The sequence below is a fragment of the Thunnus thynnus genome, chromosome 17 (assembly GCF_963924715.1).
Source record: "Thunnus thynnus chromosome 17, fThuThy2.1, whole genome shotgun sequence".
In the NCBI taxonomy this organism is placed as follows: domain Eukaryota; kingdom Metazoa; phylum Chordata; class Actinopteri; order Scombriformes; family Scombridae; genus Thunnus; species Thunnus thynnus.
In genome coordinates, this window is record NC_089533.1 from 9781206 (window position 1) to 9800600 (window position 19395).

At 38.7% G+C, this 19395-nt stretch overlaps 2 protein-coding genes across 2 annotated transcripts; both read left to right on the forward strand.

The window, feature by feature from the left end:
• Window positions 1-1175: 1175 nt before the first annotated feature.
• On the forward strand, window positions 1176-5320 carry si:dkey-43p13.5 (visual system homeobox 2). The gene is made up of 3 exons (XM_067616427.1): window positions 1176-1758; window positions 2057-2214; window positions 3099-5320. The coding sequence occupies exons 1-3, from the start codon at window positions 1524-1526 to the stop codon at window positions 3516-3518; spliced, it is 813 nt and encodes a 270-aa protein (XP_067472528.1). The 5' UTR covers window positions 1176-1523; the 3' UTR covers window positions 3519-5320.
• Window positions 5321-6490: 1170 nt separating this feature from the next.
• On the forward strand, window positions 6491-18971 carry micall2a (mical-like 2a). Its single transcript, XM_067570417.1, has 17 exons — window positions 6491-6825; window positions 7637-7685; window positions 9018-9159; window positions 9359-9525; window positions 9737-9867; window positions 9958-10461; window positions 10599-10783; window positions 12054-12111; window positions 12594-12787; window positions 13427-13534; window positions 13742-13806; window positions 14004-14127; window positions 16464-16566; window positions 17020-17093; window positions 17184-17298; window positions 17422-17468; window positions 17560-18971. Exons 1-17 carry the CDS (start codon window positions 6683-6685, stop codon window positions 17637-17639), a joined length of 2289 nt encoding a protein of 762 aa, XP_067426518.1. The 5' UTR covers window positions 6491-6682; the 3' UTR covers window positions 17640-18971.
• Window positions 18972-19395: the final 424 nt, after the last annotated feature.

Below are 19395 nucleotides of genomic sequence, written 5' to 3' on the forward strand. Positions count from 1 at the left end.
ATTTGCTGTCTTTTTAATTCATCAGTTACAACTACAGATTTCAGGATAGTAAGTATTTTGCATTTTAAATGGGATGCTCTTTAACATTTTGGTTATAAAAAAAGCTTCCACTATGTTCCTTTTTTCTTTAATAAATGACAGAAAAGGCACTATTCTTCCAATACAAATAATCAGTGTTGAAACAGTATAATACACTTGTACAAACATATGAAGATAAGCTCACAATGTGCAAAACTAAGCCACTGAAATATAAATCAAGACCTTCACAGGTTATAATAGCATTAAGAAATCCATACGTTAGGGACCAAATGTGCTGTCAAAGTCTCAAATATAAACATAATGTATAAGGATAACAAGTGTTATATCATAAAGATTGAAAACATGACATGCAAAATGCACATTTGTACTACGGTTAAGTACAATAATTCAGGTGTTTAATATACTTACAGGTGTAAAATTATTATTGCACCTGGTTTACCTGGTTTAAAATTCCATTAGTGGATTTTTAGTCTACACTGCTGCGACTCAATAAGTTAATTGCTATAAAGGTTGACAGACATGATCATTTTTGCACCGCCTGTCTTGGTGATGTGGGAAGTAAAGTATCACAACTTTAGAAAAAAACAATAAAATTTAATCAACAGTGGAGTAAACACAGGGTTACTAGGAGGGTTCAGCAAATGAGCTCTCAGGTTTGTCACTTTGTTGTCAGGAAGAGTGTGTTTATCCTGGAACCTGCTGTTCAGGGTCCACTGCTTTTGTGCTTGTTTTCATCCCTCCTTTCAGTCCCACAGGACTGAACAACTTGTGTTTTCATTATGTCTCCTTTGCAGTAATTTGTTTTTATTAGATTTGACATCTGTTTAAAGAAGGTCAGATAAGAGTTGTGCACATTTTTCAGGCGTACGTGTCTAAATGAACATCTTCCCAATCACTTTTCCGCACAAGGAGTTCCCATTCATCTCACTGATTGAAATTTCAGAAGATGTTGCAACTTGTCTGCAGGTAGGCACAGAGAGAAAATTCATGGGACACATATTCTATCAATATAAGGCATAAAAAGAAGATTATAGGACACATGTTATTGGGAAACTAATGACAAACACAGCAAACATTGATGGGGTAATACTGATAATCCACCAAGAGATGAATCATAGGTTGGATTTTCACCTCTGTCCTATAAAGCAAGCTCTGCTGTCTGTGTGGATGTCATGTGACTTGGAAAGGAGGGGGAGAGGATTGGAAGAGAAAGAAAAAAGCAAGATGAGACCACCTCCACCTCCTCCACCACTCACGTCTTACCTTTACTCTGCAGGCAACACCTTATACCTGGGCTGAGCCACTCAACAACCAACTGTTACATCTAATGGACAAGTGCTTTTATTACAACTGATTTATTTTCTCTTCTTTTTTTATTCTACACTTTGGGATGCATTTTACCATTCCACCAGTATCCCTGTAGGAATCAACCTGGCCCTTTTCACTGGACTGACGCTTGATATTGGACTCTTAATAGCTTGGACATGTTTGGCCCAGGGCAACTGGTATCTACTCTCCTGCCTGCAGTTTTCCATTCACCTGCAGCTCACTTTTTCCCTGCATTCCCAACCAGACTGGGCTCTCAACCTCAGATTCTGATCCCGGGGCCCTTTATCAGCTATGAATCTTTGAGGAATTATCTGCAGCCAGAGCCATGCAAGGAAGCTTTGCTTCTGGCCACACAGGCGGTCGGGATGGGGCAACTCACAGAGGGCATAGGTGAGTTCAAACTGCAGCTACTGTGGCTAAAGACGGACTGATTGTATGATACAAGACAGATAGTACACAGCCAAACTGGCACTGTTCAACCACAGTCTCTAAGACAGTCAGTGAGCACCATCTGATTGCAGTGTAAATGTTTACAAAAGATTGGCTAACAGCTCGTAACTAAAAATCAATTATCAAGCAGTGTTAAAGTGGGCCTAATGATCGCTGCGCTAATTATCCAGTCTAGAGCCATTAGTTCCTTGTCACCCGTTGGCGATTGTGTAATTGGTGCTTGCGCTGTGCTTTCCAGATGAACAGAGGCCAGTGAAGCAGCGTCGTGCACGGGCCAACTACAGCAGCTGGCAGCTGGAGGAGCTGGAGAAGGCCTTTGAGACCACCCACTACCCAGACATCTTCATGAGGGAAGCCCTGGCCCTCAGACTGGACCTCATCGAGGCCAGAGTACAGGTACTTGGCAAACTGAACTCCTTCTGGAAATGTTCACTTCATTCATTCATAATTTTTCTGCACAGTGTGCAGTAAAACCTCTTACAGACCTACAGACTCTTCTTCAGGTCCATCAGTACCAGCTTGTGTTAAACTTAATTTAAATCCAAAAAACTGCAATTATGATAACAATAACTTTTTATATACTGCAGCACTTTTCAAATACAAGTTACAAAGTGCTTTACAGAGACATAAAACCAAAAAATACCATGTCAAAGTTGAATATCATAATAGAATAAGATAAAAATAATACAAAAACATATTTACACTAAAAAACAGGAAACAATGAAAACAATTCAAGAATGGAGTCCTACTGTATGTCAGGGCAATTGATCTTTCTATCAGTGTAAATGTGATATAGCATTTAAGAATGTTTTCACATTTTTAAGTTTGTCTGAAAACATAACTCACATTCAAATATTGGAAGAGTTATTCTTTTCTGTACTTGTTCCTTCTGCCCTTAGTGACTATGAAGAGATTCCTTCCTAACACAACTACACTGTAGAGAGTTGGAGGTGAAAATCTGCAGTACTCGTTCTGTGCAAAAATGTATTCAAAAGTTCAGCAGAAACAAATATGAGGCTTCAGCAGTCACAGTTTATGTCACAAATGAAGTGGGTATCCTCCCAAGTTTTTAGGACTTTTAATGCAAATCTTTTTGTGTGGTCACACTGAAAGGTATCTCTTGACTGCAATAGCTTAGAAAGAAAGTTTTGAAACTTTGAAGCTACAATTTTAGCTATTAACATTTTCAAACTCTTGCTTTGTTTATAAACTATTGTATTTGTTTATTCACATTTCCATATTATTCATATCTGTGATTATAATCCTCAATTTGTTTCCAGGTTTGGTTTCAGAACCGCCGTGCCAAGATGAGGCGGCAGCTGAAACTCCAGGGCCAACTTGTGGGGCCTTACGTAAAAAGAGACAATGATGAAACGTCTGACAAAGCAAGCAGGAGTTTAAAACAGCAGACAGAGTGTTCTGACACTGAGCACTGGGAGAGACAACAGGAAGGAGAGAACTATCCATGGACAAAAGCCGCGAGTGCTACGCTGAGCCTGCGTATGCAGCCTGTGACCCAGAGGTCAGGGAAGTGGGAGAGGCCGGAGGGACCGAGCTCAGAGGAGCTCCGCTCCTGCAGCATCGCCAAGCTGCGGGCAAAAGCCAGAGAGCACAAGGCCGAGATCAACAGTACTGTAAACATGTCAGGAGGCGACACACAGTCACCGACAGAGGAAGCTGAAGCCATGCGCAATGATTGATCATTTTCCTTCTTCCTGTTTGTACAGATAATCATAACCAAAAAAACAGCAGACACTCAATATGCAGCAGTAATATACTTATTTTTAATGTTTTGGGATGAGGAGCTTCATTATTTACCTATCATTAATAGAATACTTCTAATAATGACTTCTAATAATACTTCTAATAATAAAATCTTGCAGTAATCTTATATATGATGTTCTTTTAAATGAGAAACGAGAAACTTGTCACATTATACTCATTTTTTATGTTGATAGTGCATTCCAACTAACATTTTTTTTAAACATTTTTATTTAAATGGACTTTTTAAAGTTCTTTTGAAGTTGTGGTGGTTAACAGGTATCACTGGTTTGTCTTCTTTAATGTTGATGCTGTAAAAACTTTCATTGTCCTTAATTCATTCCTTTAAGAATCGGTTGATTATCTTACATGTTATTCTGAATGCGGGTGACAGTGCATCATGTCATTCTGACTGAAATGGGATACAGTCGGATAATTTCTAAGTGATTCACTAATGAGAAGCTCACCGCTGACCTCTCGGGTCACCTTCACAGACAGGCAGGAAGTCGGCATGCAGCCACACGTCCTCATGGGAAACAATGGAAATAGCTGAAAAATGAAATCATGAAGAGTGACTGTATATAAGTTACATGACAAATGTCTATTTCTTTCCAGAACTGCATGCATCAAAGACGTAATATACAGTTTTGTTTTTTTCTTTTCTGGTTTTCATTTATAGTGAGACAGATTTCATAAAGAACTGTGAATCTAAAGAGAAGAAGATTTGAGTCGTCATTTAATGTCTGAAGTGACTTAAACCAACCAACAAACACAAAATAACATCATGGATGATTATCATGGATGAGGACAGGAAATATGACTTGGTATAGATATACAGAACTGTTTAGGTCTTTTTGAAACATCCTTAATCTGGTTTACATTCAAACAACAACAACAACAGTTTAGCCCAAACATAAGCCTTAAAACATGCCTTAACTAATGCCTTAACTGGTTAATTATTAGTTGATTGTATGCATTATTAGTGATCTTCACATGTTAAACCTATTAAGCAAACACAGCAGTGAATCTGTGTGTGTGTCTTTAAGTACTGCACACAGTATTTTACAATATACTTTACTCTCAAAATGCATCATGATAGGGGGAAACCTGGTTTTAAACATCTAATCAACTAATAAAATCCACACAATAAATTCCAAGTGTTGCATATTCACATGTCAGTTTTGTATGTTATAGATTATATTTATATTTATAAAGATTAACTGCTACAATATAAATCTACAACAACTGATAGTAGTTATACTATAAGATAAGTAATGGATGCTCAAACTGCCTGCCCCATAGTGTCAACTGTTTGTATTGAATCATGCACATATTTAATAGTTTGTGTGCTGCTATAATTCTACTTTATAAATCCTACATAAAGGTTTGCATGTAAATGACACTGTTTATGTGCATGCATTATTCATGCATTGGACCACATGGAGTGTTAGGACAGTCTAACCATGCAGTATGACGCTGCCCCCTTCTGGGCATGAAGTTGTCCTCAGACAGGGTAGATGAGATAGTTCAAATAATACATTTCAACTAATGCATGTATTTCTTTTTTTTTTTACCGTGATGTATGGTCACACATATTTTATCTGTTGTGTGCAACACCGTGAGACTTAGAGAACTGCGTGTCTCTGCTTGAAATCTCTGAGGCCTCTTGTGTCAATTAATAAACAATACGTGTCTAACAGTATGTGTGGCCTGTATGAGTGAATGAGGTCAGAGTGGGTCACTCACATTTCAAAAGACTCAAGTTCAACTCTGGCGTCACACTAATCACATTCCCCATGTTAGAGGTTTGAATACTCAGCGATGAGGTCTGTGGGTCAAATTTGAAGCTACTTTTCAAAATAGGTCAGTGAAGCACATATGAAGGTTTAGTTTCAGGGGAATGCCGTTTCCAGGTTGAAAGTTTCTGAGAAATAAAGTTTGGTACAAACTTTTGTGGGACACTCTAATAGGGGCTAATTTGTTCAGAATCCTTATATGACAATAGTTGGCCTCAATTAGGCTTCAATTAGGCCCCACACAAAGATGAATGAGGGGGAAAAAAATGCATGTCATGGATTCTGTAATTTTTTCATTTATTCACACCACCTTCCTTGAGCATGCTGACCCTGAAGTCTGGTGTTTAATTACATCAAGAATCTTAAGAACTGTACACCTTTTCCTCCAAAAAAAAGACGAAATTCATTAAGCTTTGAATAAAAATATTATGTAAATGTCCATATAGTCTATGGGAATGACAGCTGAAGCTTTTGTCCTTAGATGAGATTCAAAGGGACCATTCAAATGGGAAAAAGCACACATTTGCCAGATAACAATACGGTGTACCTAGACTATTTATGCTATCAAATATTCTGCAAGTATCTATGCTCCACCAGTAGTAATGTAAAATAAAAGAAAATGATCCTTTTCAGTTTGACTGCAACCATAGACATACACGGCTCTGAAGACATGTAGCATTTGATCACAACAAATAATATAGAGCAATTAATAATCAGAATATGCCTTTAATGTTCCTCAAGATCACTTGTGAAAAGGATTGTGGGACTCTCTTTGGAAGACCCTTACCATTTCATAGTGGTGTGCTGTAATGACAAACTGAGTCTGTCACCCATTAGATGTTGGACACTCAAAAATATGACTGTTAACCCACACTTCAACCTATCAAGGGGCAGTTTCTCAATAATGTTTTACACCATAAATTTGTCTTTTTGTCTGCCTGATATTTTATTCATAAATCTGCTTTAATTCAGGTATGCAGGTTCAACTTTCTGTTATTAAAAGCTGAATTAAAAACTGACTCCAAACACAAATGATTTACCTTTCTGATCAAGTTTAAATCAACTGTTGTGAATGACGAATCAGCGGTCGGTGTCAATTAGTGTAATGAGCGCAGAAACACACACTACCAGAAGGAAACAGTTACAGGACGCAGCTGCAGCAGCGCCGCAGTTCACGGCCAAACCCTGAGCAGAGACGCTTTGTCTTTTTTTTTTTATCTTTCTTTCCTTCGGCTCCTCCGCGCTGACACCTCCGCCTGTTGCTCACTTTGTCTGATTGTACAGTGTTTTCTGTCGCTGTTGGGAGCATGGCTGCCATCAAAGCTTTGGAGCAATGGTGTAAAACGCAATGTGAAGGCTACAGAGATGTGGCCATCACCAACATGACGACTTCATTCAGGAGCGGGTTGGCTTTCTGTGCGCTTATCCACAAGTACAGACCGGACCTGATGTAAGTATTTAACGTTGAAGACCTAGTTTAACCTTAATCCCACCGATCCTAGAGCTACTTTTTGTCATATCTCACAGGTGCTTTATTGTATCATCCCTATTTTTCATGACTTTACCAATCAATTTCATCCTAATGACTTCATATAATTGTTTTCTGTTTTAATTAGTGCTTTTTTAAAAAATACCAATGTATTGGGGTTCTGGGGGACCCCAGTCAAAAGCACCCAGTTTCCGCCTATCCAGTTTTAATAGATGGAACTATTTAGTGAGTTCATGTTTGCCTTGTGTCCTAATTTAAACTATCACACACTATCAGGGGTGTAGAGGCACTCTATCAATCATTTTGAAGGCTTTGTGAAAAGATTGTACTTAGGTACTTCAGAACTAATAATGTTTTGAGAGGAAGTAAGTTGACTTTTTACTATGATGGTTGTTTCTTACAGTAATTTTTTCTCGGGCTCCCCAGGGACCCTAGTTTGTAGTCCTTGTGTGATAAATATGTTGGTAGGATGAAGGTTAAATGTGGTGAAATTGTGCTGGGGTTTGGTTGGGTGCTTAAGTGAAAAGTCTTGGAGCAGCCCAAAGCACAATATTGATCTAAAAGTAATTTTTAGTCAGATTTTTTGTGTTTTTTTCCCCCAATCTTAAAACAGTTTTTTTCAGTGGTCCTTTAAGTTTTATTAGTAGTGTTAGTTCTGTTGTTTTTAAATATTATATCTAAGGAAACCCAGCATATAGGGTATACGAGTGATAAATGTAAGTATAATTATAGCTCAAATAAAACGTCTCTCTTTTGTGAATTGTTTTCCCAGAGATTATGACTCACTCAGAATGGAGGATGTGTTTGAGAACAACAGCCTGGTAAGATATGTCAAGTTGTTCAACCTATTGTTGCACTGAGTGGAGCAGACTTCATACTCAAGCTGCGAAATCTGATGTAGCACAACACATCCACTTCATTAACCCCCCAGACACAATGAAAGCACATCCGGCAACACACACACACACACACACACACACACAGACACACAGTATTTGTTCTTGCCTTGGCATTTATGCAGTAGATTGGTTAAATATTTAGCCATTCCCACAGATTAACAGCACAGCAGTGTAAGCCAAAGCCACCTGGTAAACTGTGTCTTTCTACAAATTTTCAGCTCCCCTCAAATTTTAAAATTCCTAAATCTTTACTCTTGCTTTTGTCCACTTGACCTCATTTATGTTGTTATCCCCTGCATGACCCGAACTGCCCAGCTGGGACTTTTCCATTATTTAGTCTTCTTCCATTTTCTTCCAGTTTCCTCTGAGGATTACAGGCCTCCCAGAGCGCTACAGTATGCAGTCTGTACAAGTTCTCTAAAAGGCCAACTTCCTTGTTGTCCAGGGTGGTCCTGGTAGTGTCAGCAACAAACCTGAGCTCAGGGGAGAGGCTCTCCAGGCTATTTATTTTGAATGAGGCTTGCTGTCATCTGCCACTTGATCCTCAAGATGACAGTTCTCTTGAAGACACAGTTGTATACCTCTTGAAGGATATGCAAGAAGAAAGACTTTAAACCATAGTTGTAGCTAAAGAACAGTGTGTTTGATCAGGTTTAAGTTTTGCTCAGATGTTGAAGATGTTCCCCTCGCTGTAACGAAACATGAGAATGTGACCAGCTTGGTAATTCACACCCTTCTATTTTTCATGAATAGCATCATGTTTCTCACAGGTGGTTATTTCAGGAGTTGTTCAATAAGAAATTGCCTTTAGTTTGCAGAACACACCTCACACATCTAGAGATTCTTTATTTTTTTTCGTGCTCCTCTTCTTTGACGTTGGCAGACTTGGTATTCAAGTAAGGCTTTACTTTAAATTTAATGAGCATGCCCAGACTGATCCTAAACAATGCCCTGATATCCTGCTCCCTCCATCCTCTTTCTTATCCCTACAAGCTCACAGGAAGTGTGCTATTCATTATACAGCCCTTTTCAGACCTCTCCGGGCCATGCCACAGACTGCGCCTCGTCTATTTAAAGGAGGCTGTATTGTCTGACATTGTTGCACATGCTGTAATTGTAGGAGCTGACATTACTGTGCCCAGTGAATACCATGCTTGGTTCTGTTTACTTGGTCCAACATACACTAACCATTAAATGGTGTCTTGGCTGAAGTTGAGAGTTCTTGGTTAAACTGTTTTTTTTCTTTTTGTCAAGGCTTTTCAGGTCGCAGAGGAGAAGCTGGGGATTCCGGCTTTGTTAGATGCAGAGGACATGGTGGCTTTAAGGATCCCAGACAGGCTCAGCATTCTTACCTACGTCTCCCAGTACCACAACTACTTCAAAGGACAGCCTCCCAGTGAGAATATGGCTAGTTTAAACATCCTTAGCAACTGTGTAGATAATCTTGATGTGCATCCTCGTAACCATGCAGATTTTTTCACTTCAAGGATCTCTCTTACATATTTCCCTTTTTAGGTTTAGGTTGAGGTATATTGTTTCTCTGTTGTGCTGTGGTGTGATGTTTGACACTAATAGTGGTTTTTACTTTTCCTCAGTGGGAGGTGTAAAAAGGCCAGCAGAGGGCTCCAAGGAGGAGCCATCAGAGAAGAAAAATCTCCCTGTGGTTGCCAAAAGCTTTGTGTCTAAAACCACCACCGAGAATCGTTTCCCTCCAACTCGCACAGCTCAGACCTCACCCAAGTTTGCCAGGGTTGCTGCTCAGGTCAGTACTCATGTCATCATGGCACTTGAAGTTACACTAGTGTTTGTAATACATTTTGATTGTCTTGTACTGTTACATCTTACCATGAGCTGTGGTTTGATTGCTTTTTTATTATATTTTAAGAACAAGGAGGTGTTCGTGTTTCCTGTGGGTTAGTTAAATGTAGTATCTCTTGACAGAGGGTTACCTCAGTTTTAGTTTTCTTTCACAGAAGGCGGTTTTGGCGGAAAATGTCAACAAAAATGGGACTCTCAATAGCAAATGCGTTGCTTGCAAGAGTCACGTTCATCTGGTTCAACGGCACTTTGTAGAGGGCAAGCTCTATCACAGAAGCTGTTTCAAGTAAGAACTTAAGTTATGTTGATGAGCTGTACTCTCCTATTTCATACTGTGTATGTTGCACTGATTTTAATGCTAATAAACTCACAACAGATGCAGTGAATGCTCCAGCGTGCTCCATGTAGGAGGCTACAAACCCGGTAAGGAGCCAGACACTTTTATCTGTAACGCCCACCAGAACAGTTGCAAACCGTCCTCCTCTGAGATCAAAAACGGACCCACCAGTTCATCTGGGCAACTAAATAGTGCCAGCAAGACCCAGCCTGCGCCATGCCCCTCCTCTGTGCTGTCAGCCCCACTAGATATGGTTCTGAAGCCAGTCAGTGCCAGTCAACCTTCGCATTCCTGGACAGCCTCAGCCCAGAGGACTCAGACGGCCCGGCAGAGGTTTTTCCAGGATGCTCAACCAGTCACAGAGGCCTCAATAGATGACAGGAAGCCGACAGAGCCCTCAAATGTTTTGGGAAGACCGAAGGTCTCACTGAGTCCTGATGATGAGAAGAACAGAACCAGGACAGTGATTGGAAAGAAACTAGCAGAGCAAAACTGCAACAATAACAACAAACACCCATTCACCATCCGATCAGCAGAGAGACGGTGAATATTGCACTCTGTATACTTTCTGTGGCCTTGAGTAGATTCGTCTTTGCAATAACTTGGATACTTCTAGTCTTTCCTACTATCTGTATGGTTTTGTTATTAAGGTTAATGGTGAGGGCTTTCCCGCTCTGCAGGTTTGGAGATGAGCCAAGTTCAGTTGACAACCCCGGTCTGAGAAAGGATAAATACAGCCAAGGCCCAGCAGGAAACTTGGCAGGACAGCGTTCCACCAGCCAGACAAACAATAAGGAATCGCCATGTCTGAAGACCATCAACGAAGACAACACAAGGCCAACAACTGTACACACAACCGCCAAAGGCAAGCAGTACTAAATACATTCCCCTTGTTCCTGATCCATTATTTGACATCTAGCCAACATCCACCCACCCCTGATTCTCTGTCTGTCTCAGAACGCATTCATAGAAAACAAAGCCCTTTTGTCATTTTTTTGGCCTATTTATACAGCCAGCACATCTAGCATGATGTCAGCTCAGTGTTGTAATGAACTATGAAAGTTCACGTGTTGATGGATGTGCATGAATGGCTGCAACATCCTGCCAGTTGGTAGCTTTGCAGAAACACAACATCAGATTATCAGCATTTGTAAAAGTCTTGCTCTCATGGAAATTAATTCAGTTGCTTCCTAATGGACCTGTGTTTGTGCACAGATTAGAGCATCATTTGGGTCTTTTAATACAGATGTGCAGGTGAAGATCAGCTACTTTATTGTGGGATACTAGATAACGAACATTAGCTTTGAGTGAACAATTTATTGCTAAAGGATTGTCAAATAAAAGTTAATGTGCTAATTTCTAACTTGTTTTGAAATTAGAGCTGAAATGATCACATAAAAGCAATTGCCAACTTTTTGATAATCGATTAATAGTTTCATTTTTTAAAGGTGAAGTGTGTAGATTTTAGTGGCGTCTAGCGGAATGGCAATGTATAATCACCTGAAAATAAGAATCGTTGTGTTTTCGTCACCTTAGAATGAGCCCTTTATATCTACATAGGGAGCAGGTCCTCTTCTACAGAGCCATGTTGCTTCGCCATGTATCTACAGTAGCCCAGAACAGACAAACCAAACACTGGCTCTAGAGAGCGCCTTTCGTGTTTATCGTGAGTTTCATGGTCGCCATAGGTTGGAAGGGGAAGCAGGGGGGTATACAGTTAGTTGCAATCTGTAATCTCACCGCTAGATGTCAGTAAATCCTACACACTGGTCCTATAAGCAAAAAATGTCAATCATTTTCTGGTTCCAGTCTCTCAAATCTGGGGATTTGCTTTGTTTTATATCTTTGTAAATGGAATAATATCTTTGGGTTTCGTAATTTTTTTTTTTTTGACTAAACAAGTAATTTGAAGAGGTAACCTTTAAAGCTCTGGGAAATATTGTGATGGGCATTTTTCACTAATCGCTGACATTTCATAGATAAAATTACTAATCAGTTTAATCGAAAAAAAATTGTCGCCACCTTAATTGAAATTAAGCATGAAGTCAATAGTTATAAGTAAAAAAAACTTTACTATCGTCCTTTTTATTTTTGTCATTCGTTCACTTTTTCTGTCTAAATCTCTTTGTCTGCAGATCCAGCCTATGAGTGGCAAACAAACGTCAAACCTGTGAAAACCGAACCAGCACTAAGGTAAGTCTGTGCAACCATTTAAATTACCACTGTTACTTCATTACTCACTAAGCTGGGAGCGGGAAGTTCACACAGGTGGTGAAAAAAAGAAAGATTTGTCTTTTTAAAGACTCCTGACCATTCAGCTTATTCACTCTCCAGAATGCAGAGTCATCGAGCTTCGCCCATCTTTGTTATTGTTGACTGGCTCAGAGTTCAGCCGCTAGCTCTGTCCCCATCCTAACAAGCCCCAAGGAGTGCCACGCCTGAACTTTTCCTACTCTAACACTAGATTCACTCATTTCTATTCCCTGCTGATGATTCTTCCATTTCACCTCCTTTCTCATTACAAAATAAAGAGGTGAGGCCTTTTTCTTATTTAATTCTTTATGTTAAGCCTATAGATGTTACATCTGTGTCAGATAAATGCTCTACTTCTACACCGTGTTTTTTTTTAATGGTCACACAATGAAAAGGCTAATTTAATTGTGTCTTTCTTACAGAGATGCTGAAGCCTCTACTGAGCAACATAAGCCTGGATTCACGTCCATGACTTCCCCTAATGTCTCCATCAGTGCAACAAGGCCTCCCTCAGCTCCAACATCCGCAGCACCTCCAGTTAGCTTTCCTCTGTTTGATCCTGCACACTTCAGAGAAGTCACTCCCCAGAAACCTCAGCATAGCTCTGGAAACCTGGGTGAGTCACCTCTTAGCATTTATAATGAGATATTTATCTACCAGTGGGATCAATTTATATCAGTTGAATGTTGGATATCAAAAAGCACCATGTTTAGAATTTACCCTTCTTCAGTGCTATATGATCTAAGTGCATTGTTGCATAATACATGCTTGAAACATTTTTTAAAACTTGTGACATTAAAAAAAAAGAAGACAAAAGGCTTAATCGATCTGTAAAGTAATTACTTTTTGTCATTCAGTCATATGTGTTGGTTACATAAATTGATTTTGTTAACCTCCGGACAGAAACACGCTAGCTGTGTCCCCCTGTTTCCAGTCTTTATGCTAAGCTAACTGGCTGCTGACTTTATATTTTGTGTACATACATTGATCTTCTCTAGTTCTCAGCAAGAAGGCAAATAAGTGTATTTCCTGAAATGTGGAACTAGTCCTTTAAGTTTATGGCAAATCCAACATTTTGAAATTTTGTCTAGCTCAATTTGCTTCTATGCTAAAGGCTCTCAAATCCACACGCACTGATTCCTACATGGACATGCTTTTTTGTGTTTTCTCGTGATTTTTTTTTTCATTTCAAACCATTTGCAGATTGAACTTATTGCAGATCAACACACTGTAAACCTCCCTGTCCTTATTTTAGCTGTTAAACATGAGGGTCACTCGCCTGTAAAATCCCCACCAAGACGGCCAGCTGTAGAATCTATTAGCTCCTCAACCACTGCTCCAGACAGTCACGGACATTCGTCAGGTAGGTTTGAAGCTTTTTTTTTTTTTTTTTTTTTTTAAAATGTCATCATCTGAAGCACACGCACATGTCCTCAGCCATCTTGTTGATTACATACTGTATGAGCAGTCATTTTAACTGAAAATAAATCAGGTGAAGTCATATGTGACAATGCTTTTCTGAAAAGCTGCCATGAAAGGACTATCTAATCCTATTTTATCTACCTCTTAGGTGCTAAAAAGGGAAAGTATTTGTCACCCACCAACGCCTCCAGGACTGAAATGAGGTCACCCTCTGTAAGTTCCCTCCATTAAGTCTCTTAAGAGATTAATTAACAGCTCTACAAATATGCTGTCATTACATTCCCAGCAAAAAAAAAAAAAAAAAAAAAAATGGACGACCTTCTTCACATTTAAGTTTCTAAAGTAAGAATTTTCAAATTGAAGTTATCTATACTTGAACGTGACTCTTTTAGTTCTTTGTTTTATATCAGGTGAAGTCTTATAACATCCCGGTGGAGCAGATTGAGAGGGAGCTGATTGATATTGAAACAAACCTGGCACAATTGGAGAAGGAGGGTGTGAAGCTGGAAAAGAAACTCCGCAGCTGTGAGGAAGGTACTTTTCCTCGTCACCCCCCCCCCCCCCCCCCCCCTCCCCTTTCCTTCCCCTGCAACTGGACATTTTCTCCCACTTCTTGTTTAGACGAGCAAATAAAATTGAATGTTGACATGTCAAACGCAAGCTATGCAATTTTGAAAATAAACAGTCCCTCAAACAACTCACTTATTCTGCGACGGAAGATGTCAATGGTCACTTTTGCTCTCTTGCAGTGAATAACCTCGACACAAACTTTGATATTTTATTGTATTTGTGCAAACTGCTGAGTCCCACCTCTGCTTCAGTGAGAGTATCTCTGGTGAAGAAGCGTCCTGGTTGTTTCACTCAGGACACACACACACACATACTGATTCACTCACCGTCAGCTGGAGGTTGGTTGGTGTGTGTGTGTGTGTGTGTGTGTGTGTGTGTGTGGGATTTACCTGCCATTTCTATTACTGTTTCTCCAGCCAAATGAGGTGAGAGGCACAGACAGCCCACAGGGAGGTTGCTTCCCTTTTGAGGTAGTGGGAGTAGGGGGCCTGATTGCTTTGCTCAAGGTCAACATGACTCGGGTATAGTAATATATATTCTGGTCGATTGCGTACTGCTTTTCTACGCGCCACCCAGGAAGCCTGAGCATGGCCAGAATTTGACATCAATTGCACACCACCTAGGAGATCATCTACCTCTCGACTGGAATTTGTCGGTGTAAAAACTAAACCCTGGCACTCGAGTTCGATTCAGAATAAAAAATCATGTTTGTTCTGGTGATGGCAGGATGTGGACTGTCTTGTCCTCGGTCACTGAGATCACTCTTCATTGTAAAAGTGTTTTTGGTGTGTGTTGATTGATTTGCCTCTAATTAGGATTGGCAAATTTTCAATCTGAAAATCAATTGATCCACCTACTCAGTTATTCTAGTCTGTCTTGGTGAAGCAGAAAATGCAAGCTGTGGACAGTTCTGCTCAGTGCTGTGTCGCAGTGTCTATCCTAATACTTAAGTGGGACCAATGAAATCACTAAAACTGTATATAGGAAGTTGGGTAAATAGGTAAAATTGGTATTTGGTATTTGGCAAGGACTTTTTGAGCTTCTTCCTTTCCTTTCAGATTGCAAAGCACATAAAAAAGCCAATCCCTACTGGATTTTTGCTAAATCATTATTAAATATATGATGAAGACAAATATGTACTTCTTCATGTATTCCCTCTTTGTTGCTCTACATCCTCAGCATATTAAGATGTTTGAGTGTTTAGATAAGAGAATCACATAATACATGCTGGGAAAGCTGGGGTCTCTATATTTACTGTAGGGCTGCAACTAGCAGTTATTTTTTTATCTAGTAATTTGCTGATGTTTTTTCTCAATTAAACAATTAATCGTCACCTATTTAAAATGGTTGCTTTGTGTGACCAACACTTAATAGTTTTCGGTTTAATATCATGACTAAGAAAATCAGCAAATCCTCACGTGAGAAACTGGAACTAGAGAATTCGGGGCGTTTTTTGCTTGAAAACTGACTAAAAGTGATGATCATAATGGTTGCAGATTATTTTTAGTTGATCATAATCATATAATCTAAAATGAACTGTTTTTAGAAAATGAATTGAACCCAATTTAAAATGAAATATTTGCCAAAGCTTTCAGCAAAATAAAGGAAAATTGCGTTCTATTCTTAAGAATATGCAACAACATGGATGACTAATAATAATTATACTGTAAATGAGGACAGATTTATTTTAACATCTTTGTGCTACAGCATTAGACAGTCATGTTGACTGGTCATTAAATTTAAAGTGTCAGATTCATGATTACCTTCAGCCTCGCAGGGCTCCATTTTAAGGTGCAGGGCTGTGTGTTATTGGCTGCTACAGTCCCCTTTTTTAAGAACAGTGTTGACATGGTCCCAAGAGGTGAGTCACACTCAGTCATTACAAACCTGCACCCTGCTGCTTACTGGCCAAATGATCCAAAAACCTAATGTGTTATTGCACCTAATTTTATTATTGTGTCACTAATACAGACCGGTTAAGAGCTGGTTAAATTAGAACGCAATTCTGGATGAAGGCAGGCTTCTTTGTTGTTTTTGAAATCATCTCATTTAGTATATTTGAAATCATCTAATTATATGTTGTGGATAAAAGCAAACAGAATAATCTGACAGTTCTTTACCCTCATTCACTGTATCATTTATGCCAGAGAAAGGCATAAATGTTATTTAAATGTTTCTGTCTGAGCTTAATTCAGTCCTGCAGGATTTCATTTACTCACAAGACAGAAATACATTTTATTTTATACACATCCTGCTTTTTATATATATATATATTTACTTTAACTTGTTGTGTTTTTCAGAGGGAGAGGGGGACATACTGATGGACCCACTCATGGTCGACTGGTTCAACCTCATTCGAAAGAAGCAGATGTACATTAGGAAGGAATCAGAGCTTGTATACATGTGAGTACTGCCTGCATATTCCTTAAAACTTGAAGGGCAAATGCACAGTGAGATTGTTAAATGACTTTCCATTTTATTGTGTCTGAGCTCATTTGTTTTCTTTCAGTTGAAGTTGTAATTAACACAGTCTGTTTTACTTTGTGCCAAAAAGGCTATTTTTCTAAATTTTCAATTATATAAAACAACTCCTCACCTTGAGGTATTTTCCTATATTTTTCCTCTGAGATTGTAGCCCGTTATAATTTTCATTATTCCCTTATTTGACGCCACACACGTCCTCTCTGCCACTGGGAAGAATCAATCAAACTTTTTAGCTGTCAAATGAAACACATTTTCTCAAGATTATTTACAGTTTTGGGATAAATGTGACATGCATAACAGATCATCTTAACCTTTTTCTTTTCTTTTCTTTCTTTTTTTTTTTTGCATGTGATAAATGAATGCTCATCTCAGAGCCAGGACGCAGGAGCTGGAGCAGCAGCAGCCAGGTGTTGAGGGGGAACTTCGCAGGCTGCTGGAGAAGCCAGGTAAGAGACAACAGGCTCTCTGCTCAACATCAACTCTGTTTTTTTTTTCCTCTTTTTCCAACACTCAAGTCTGTCAACTTGGTATCACAGATCATTTAAAGTCCATAGAGGAGCAACAGCGGGAGAAGAAGTTGATGCAGAGACTAATGGAGATTGTGGATGGCAGAAATGCAATTGTTGAGGTTCTGGATGAAGACAGGCTGAGGTAACACAGTGCATTTTAATGTAATTAACTGTTACATTACAGGAGTGATCACTGATAATATAACACTTTGTTATGCAAACAAAAGAAAAGAGCTTACCGGAATTAATATTTAATCATTTTCAGGGAAGTGGAGGAGGATAAGGAGTTGAATGAAATGATGCAAAATCTTGGTAAGTACTGTATAAAATACTTTTCTTATGGATGTTTTTACCATATATAATATACTATATAATTTTATAATATATTTTTTTTGGTGAACAGGAGTAAAGAAAGCCAAAAATAAGAGGAAATCATCCATTTCAAAACTGTTCAGACGAAGAAGTAAGAGGCGAGTGGAATGATCCTCAAGGGATTTTTTACTAAACTTTTATTCCCTGCTACATGAACAGAAAATATGTTTATGATGATTAAATTATTATAATTATAATTATTATTTTTAATTTTAGCAATTTTAAGATTTTTATACTTAAGTACTGTATTACATATTGTACTGTAGTGCGTTAATGAGAAGGCAAAGGAAGATGAAGATGTGAAATTAAGAAGCATATTGGATCAAATCATTTGTTTTGTCTTCAGTCTGTGTTTCACTTTCAATCTAAATGTTCACTTAAATGTTACTGTGGTTTAAGATTCACACTTCAGTTTGCTGTTACTTGTGTTAGATTGTTCTATATAGGTTATGTTTCCATCCACATTTCTCACAGAGGGTGTCTTGTATATTCACAATTGTTTTTCACTATTTTTTTCTTGTCTTATTATGTGGCAAATGCTGCTGCAAACATTTCAAGCGTCACAAAACACAATGCCACCATTTATGGATGTGTTTATATGAAGATACTGTATATTTATTTGATGATTGGAACGAGGTATCTGATTCATACTTTTAGCAGATTAAGTTGCACTGGGTCAAAAAACTGGGATGTTGGGAGTTCAAATCATAAATTACAATTTCCACAGAGAACACTGGCTGTTCCACATGCAAATATGAATGAGCAGAATAAATGTATAATCCTTCAACAACAGTCTTCATCCAAAATGAAATTATTTCAGTATTCATTTAATAACGGATTTTAACAAATTTCCCTGTAAGGATATTAGCAGGAGAAAAAGCCTTGACAATTAAGTTTGAATTGCTGTGGAGTGCAACATGGAGAGCCACACATGTTGAGCAGCCCTGTTGTAGACTGGCGTTCCTCTCTCATATTGTACTGTAGGTGGCAGCCTGGGTATGCTGTATCACAAGGCGAGAACTTGAAAATCCAATTTGCCACAGTACAGACAGTTAATTTCTTTGCTAATTTTATAAATGCTGCAAAAATGTTCAGCTGTGCTGATGCAATAATGTTATGTGAAAGAGGATTAGGTAGAGCAGTAGCTTATGGCTGGGGAAGGCTTATAAACTATAGGTTGTATTGAGCTCTTTATCTTCAAACCTGGTTTAATTAAACATTACTCTTTACTAATATCTGCATCAGAATGGCTCGGCACCTGAGCTATTAAAATGTTCAAACGACGTGTGTAGTCGCTCATCTGTGAAAATGGCATTTGCAGTGCTCGTGAGGAATGTACTGTAATGTTGTATTTTAGAAGCATTATTGAATGGTATGTACTTGTACACTATTTATAGTATTTTAAACTTCAACACTGTTGTCCAATAAATCCTTTGAAGATTACTGTGTGTGAGTGTGAGGTTGAATTATTTACTTAATATCTTCTTTCGGTACACATCTTTCTATTTAAACATATCACTGAACTTTTTATCATTCCACTCCCCATGTTACAAGCTTCACCAGTGACTGTTGATTCAACCACTGCCGAGATCAGACGTTGCTTTCAGTGAGAAACCAACAATGCTGCAACTCCTTTTTTGCATTAAAGCTGTGCAGTGATCAGAGCTGCATCAATGTATGCTTTTTTTTTTTTTTTTTTTTTTTTAATAAGGCTTTTTTTTTTTTTTTTTAGGATGGCATCAAGATAATTCACTGGCGTCAATATATTTGCAGCTACTTACAAACTACATATCCCTCATTTTGAGATGCATGAAATTGTGATCATGAACTTGGAACACAATCTTTCTAGCTGAGCAGAGTTGGGGAT

Bases quoted from the DNA above. Each gene is read 5' to 3' on its own strand.
- si:dkey-43p13.5 (XM_067616427.1), top strand. From the start codon at position 1,524: ATGTTTGGCCCAGGGCAACTGGTATCTACTCTCCTGCCTGCAGTTTTC. The intron at 1,759-2,056 runs GTGAGTTCAAAC...TGTGCTTTCCAG, and splicing joins GCAACTCACAGAGGGCATAG to ATGAACAGAGGCCAGTGAAG. The intron at 2,215-3,098 runs GTACTTGGCAAA...ATTTGTTTCCAG, and splicing joins TCATCGAGGCCAGAGTACAG to GTTTGGTTTCAGAACCGCCG.
- micall2a (XM_067570417.1), top strand. From the start codon at position 6,683: ATGGCTGCCATCAAAGCTTTGGAGCAATGGTGTAAAACGCAATGTGAA. The intron at 13,535-13,741 runs GTAGGTTTGAAG...TCTACCTCTTAG, and splicing joins CAGTCACGGACATTCGTCAG to GTGCTAAAAAGGGAAAGTAT. The intron at 14,128-16,463 runs GTACTTTTCCTC...TGTGTTTTTCAG, and splicing joins ACTCCGCAGCTGTGAGGAAG to AGGGAGAGGGGGACATACTG.